The 4567-nt window shown below is 52.4% G+C and overlaps 1 protein-coding gene across 1 annotated transcript in view; it reads right to left on the bottom strand.

Annotated features, from left to right (window-relative positions):
• Nucleotides 1–4022: 4022 nt before the first annotated feature.
• Nucleotides 4023–4567, bottom strand: part of GMDS (GDP-mannose 4,6-dehydratase) — a 547683-nt gene continuing 547138 nt past the window's right edge. The window contains exon 11 of the mRNA XM_014542298.1: nt 4023–4467. Within this exon, the coding sequence (XP_014397784.1) occupies nt 4405–4467 (63 nt within the window). The 3' untranslated portion in view covers nt 4023–4404. The remainder of the gene's footprint in view (nt 4468–4567) is intronic.

The following is a 4567-nucleotide window of genomic DNA, read 5'->3' as shown; positions in this document are numbered from 1 at the left end:
CAGGCTGGCCGGCCCCAGGGCCTCCGGTCAGAGTGGTGGGAGTCGGGGAGCCCCAGTTTCAGTTGTCTCCCCCAGGTCACCAAAGCTCTCGTGCTGCGGACCTTCGGCTTTTCTAAGCGTCCATCCCGCGCGCACCCTGAGTGCACCGGAGCACTGGCGAGGCCAGGACTATGGCTGTGGAAGGTGTTTTTGTTTTCTGTTTTGTTTTTCTTAAGGACACCTGACACCTGTCCATCACCCCCTCAGCTCCCCGCAGGTGCGCCTGGTGGGGAGAGCCAGCTGTCCGCGCCCCTACACGTGTGCGGGGCTTCCTGCCCGGCCTGGGCGGGGGGGCGCGCGGTGGGGGCCCGAAGTTTGCCAGTCCGGAGACCGGGAGGCCGCCCAGGGCTCAGAGCTAGGGAGGGGAGACAGGGCCATCGAGGCCTCCGCAGTCGCCTTAGGGGCCCTGCAGCACCGCAGCAAAGCGGTCCCAGCGCCCGTGGCCTGACTCGAGGGGCTTGCACACGGGCAGGCGCCTCAGTTCCCGAGTTTAAAGATCAAAAGGGGCAGCTGAGAACCTGGCGTCCGGGCGTCAGTTGTGTGTGACCCCTGACCCCGGAGGAAGGGCGGGAGACGGGGAGTAGGCGCGGGCTCTGGGCCTGGGGTCAGCACGCGGTCGTCGGCCTCACAGCAGAGACTCCAGCTGAGGAAACCCGTGAGGGTGGACTGGGGCCCAGCCATGGTATTCCTAAAGAGGCCGTGGAAGGTCTGGGGGATAGAGCGCAGGCTGGAGTAGCGAGGGTGCGCTTTGGCTGCCTGCGGGAAGGCCCGCAGCTTGGGCCTGGAGGAGGGAGCGATGGCCACATAGGCTTGGAATGGCTGGACGTCCAGTCTCCGTAATAATCCTGATGGCACACACGTCAAAATGTGCTTCCCGCTCTCAGAGTGCACCGGAGGGAGAAGGAGGTCACAGCGAGGTCTTGGCCTGGAGCCTGCTTGGGGCAGGGCAGCAGCACCCCCAGGACTCCTGGAAGAAATCCGGCCCAGACCCCGGGGTTGGAAAGGACACTGTGAACTGTGGCAAACCTCCGGCTGCGGAGGGTGGGCTAGTCCCCAGAGAGGCTTCGTGTCCCAGTTGTCACTGCTGTTTGTGAAAATTCCCAACGACTAAAACCCACAATTTCTGGGGATGTCGGTGGCATGTTGGAATATGTTTGTAACACATGTGCACACAGAAACACACGATATTTTTTAAAACCCAGTGGGGGTTCTCTGTACACCCCACTCCTCATTCCATGTTTTGAAGGCTGCAGTGCAGGTCGTGAAAAATAGATGAGTGTGAACTTGGACTTTTGGGATATGTCTTAAAACTGAGAATACCATAAAATACTTTCAACAATAAAGATTTAATTTAAAAAAACCCACACATACAAAAATATGAGAATACCTGATTGGAATTCCCACAACAAACAAGATACTGGGGGTGCTTTGAGGCTTTTGGGGGGGCTTACACATTTATTTGTAAAGTTTAAGGTTATTTTGAAATGAAATTTCAAAGTGCTGTCTCCTACTACAACCTTTAATAACACAGGGAAGGTCTCATTCGCCAGCAGCCAACCAGTGTGGCCAAGGTTCTCGGGAATCTTGGTGGTTGGTGTTGGTGATTAAAGGAGACAAGAGGAGCCTGAAGCAATTCCACAGCCTGAAATCAATGTCCCGAGGAGCCCCCTTACAGGGAGCATTATCTCCCAAGCTCTCCCCCTAAAGGTCCTGCAGTCTGCCACGGGCCTTGGTTCTAAATAGCTATAGAGGTGTATCAGGCTTCTTATGCCTGACCTAGCTCCCTTCTAATTCCTTAATGACAAAGGGCAGCAGACAAAGCCCATGACAGTCTGGCAGGCAAGTCTGATGGAAAGTGAGGCTGCTGGGTGGCCCATGCATCCATGCACCTTGTTGCTCATCTGGGGCACTAATGCGGGGTTGGACTGCTTTGCTATTATATTTGAGTGTACTAAAATTGTAAGTTTCTTAGTTTTTAACTTTAAAAAATGGAGATGGAACATATTTTATCACATCTAAAATGAATAGCCAAAGCTGGCAGAGCAGAAAAAAGGGGAAAATAAGTTCACTGAAACTGAATTGATATTTAAGATAAAATTGTCTTGAAGATGTCCAAATGAAATTCACAGCACAAAAACACTCAAATTTGTTCTCTTTTTCTCCTTTTAAACACACTCAGTGAGGCTTAGAAGCCAAGTGGACCCCCACCTCCCCATTGAGGGTGCAGGAATAAAGAGAAGGTTGCAACCAAAAATACTCCTTGTGTCTTTCAGAAACTGATTCTCCAAACCATTTTGGGAAGAATAGTTTAACGTTATGGCTCCACTGGACTCCCATTAAACCCCTACCTAGGATCTGTCCTGGTCTTCACTGAAGAGCTTAGTATGCCTTTAGGCTAACAAGCCACAAAACACTGAATTGAATGGGGTCACTGCAAGCCCTGGAATGGTCTCTATGCCTGGGTGTGGGATGAGGTGGAGGGTTCAGGGGGTCAGAGGAGAAAAGGAGGTGCCTGTCAGGTCAAGGCTAAGGGGAACGTGTGTGAATGTGTTTATTTGTGAGTATGTGTGTGACAGTGTGATAGCAGGTTTGTGAGTTATGCTTGCAAGTGAGTGAATGTGTATGAAATGGCGTGTTGGTAGGTGTGTATTTGTGTTTGTGAGTGTTTGGATGTGTGTATTGAAGTCTGTGAGTGACAGTGTGTGAGTATGTAAGTGTGAGTGTGTGTGTATGTGTGCCCACCAGCCTGCCTCGTCCTGGAGGCCCAGTCTGCCAGGGACCATCTGTTTCCAATTAGCAGCATCCCGATTGGGAGAAGGCCCCATCCTGGGGCAGCTTCTGAGAAGGGGGCCGCTAGCTAGCTCAGGCCACCCTAGTTCTGCTCCATCAAAGCTGAGGCTGGCCCTGGCCAGTATGCTGTCGCAGCAACTCTGGGCAGCCACACAAAGAATCCTCTTTCCTGCCGCCAGCCTTCGGAGCCTGGGTCCTCCCCAGACCGTAAACTTGCTGGAGACACATTCAGAAACAGTTCGCCCGCACTCACAGGAGATGGGCAAGGCTGGAAGTCCATTTGCTATAAAGTTTTACTTTGTTTTCCTTGGAGGGAAAGTGAAGGGAAGAAGAGCCCTGATTTAATTTGTTCTGCAGCAAAATATGGCATTTCATGCAGAGGTATCCACCTGTATGCAGATCCTTGCTTGCTGCTGCAGATTCCATATGTTTGTGTGTTCACCTGCCATGGCTGTGCAGACACACTGTCCACAGCTCAAGAGCCCATGCCTGTGGTCCAAGCCAGGCCACCTAAATGATGCACTTAGTGAAACTGGTCAGTGATCCCAGGCCCAGATTTAAAACCTCCTTATTATAATTTCTAATTAATGCTGATGTAGTTGAAGGGCAGAGGACCCGGCATATATTAGGCACTTAATGTAAATTGGTTGAATGACTACATCAAAATTAGATTTAAAAAGTGATGTAGCACTGAGAAGAGGTTGGAGGTAAGTATTGTGTAAGATTCTAGACCACAAGGGAAAGCATGGCTCACAGACCTCTGGGTAACCCAGGGGCTTCGGCGTGGAATGTTCCAACAATATTTACTTACCTTCAAGTTTCTTCTCCGAACCCCCCTCTATTTCTGAAGCCTTCCTTTGAGATGACTGGAGCCCGTGGGTTCTAATTATAGTCAGCAGAGACCAGAGCGGTGTGAATGCCTCCTTTCTGCAGGAACAGGGTTTCCAAATGGGCTGGAGAGACTGGCTTATTGTCACTGGGAGGGAGACAAATGTCCAGGCAGAGACTTAGGAGGACACACCGGCAAAGTCAGCCTGGGCCCTGCAGGGCCTGCCTGCAGGGGCTCTCTCAAAAGCGAGCAGGCCTGCAGGGAGCTATTTCACTCCAAGCCATGGATCGAGGTTTTCTGTTTTGTTTTGTGGCCCTTATAGCTGCTTTTATAACTTGCAGAAAACATGGACACCAACTCCTCCTGCTGGTTTATAGAAAGGCCATTTTTAATCAGAAAGAAGAAAAACCATTGGAAAGCCTCACAATTTCAGCTGTCTAATGACATAATTTCAAGTAAAGTGAACATGTGATTAAAACATCTTTTGATTTCATAAAACCATTCAGAGAAGGCCTCGACAAAGGGAAAGTGGGCCAAACCGGAGCGCCGCGTCCTGTCCCGGCTGCTGCAAACCTGAGCGGCCACAGGCCTGCTGGCAAGACCACTGCTCAGTGGCTGCGGGGGGTCTCCGGCAGCTCTTGGAAGGGCGCGACCCGCGCTCCTCCCTGGACCACTGGTGCGGCCCCCAAGGGCTGGTTCTGCCGGGACAGAGGCCGGTGGGGCGGCTTGGCGCTGGGCGGCCACGCTCAGGCGTTGGGGTTGTTCCGCATGAGCTCCACGTCGGCGTCTACCATCTCCCGCACCAGCTCCTGGGATCAGAGACAAAGGGTGGGCGCTGAGGGTGGGGTTTCCGTCACTCTCTCCTGGCGACACCTCCACCCCCATGGCGGCTCCCCCCTGCCCCCTCGC

The sequence above is a fragment of the Myotis brandtii genome, unplaced genomic scaffold, assembly GCF_000412655.1.
Source record: "Myotis brandtii unplaced genomic scaffold, ASM41265v1 scaffold298, whole genome shotgun sequence".
NCBI classification, from domain to species: domain Eukaryota; kingdom Metazoa; phylum Chordata; class Mammalia; order Chiroptera; family Vespertilionidae; genus Myotis; species Myotis brandtii.
The sequence above is the reverse complement of the archived record's forward strand: the minus strand, read 5'-3'. Positions and strand labels throughout refer to the sequence as shown.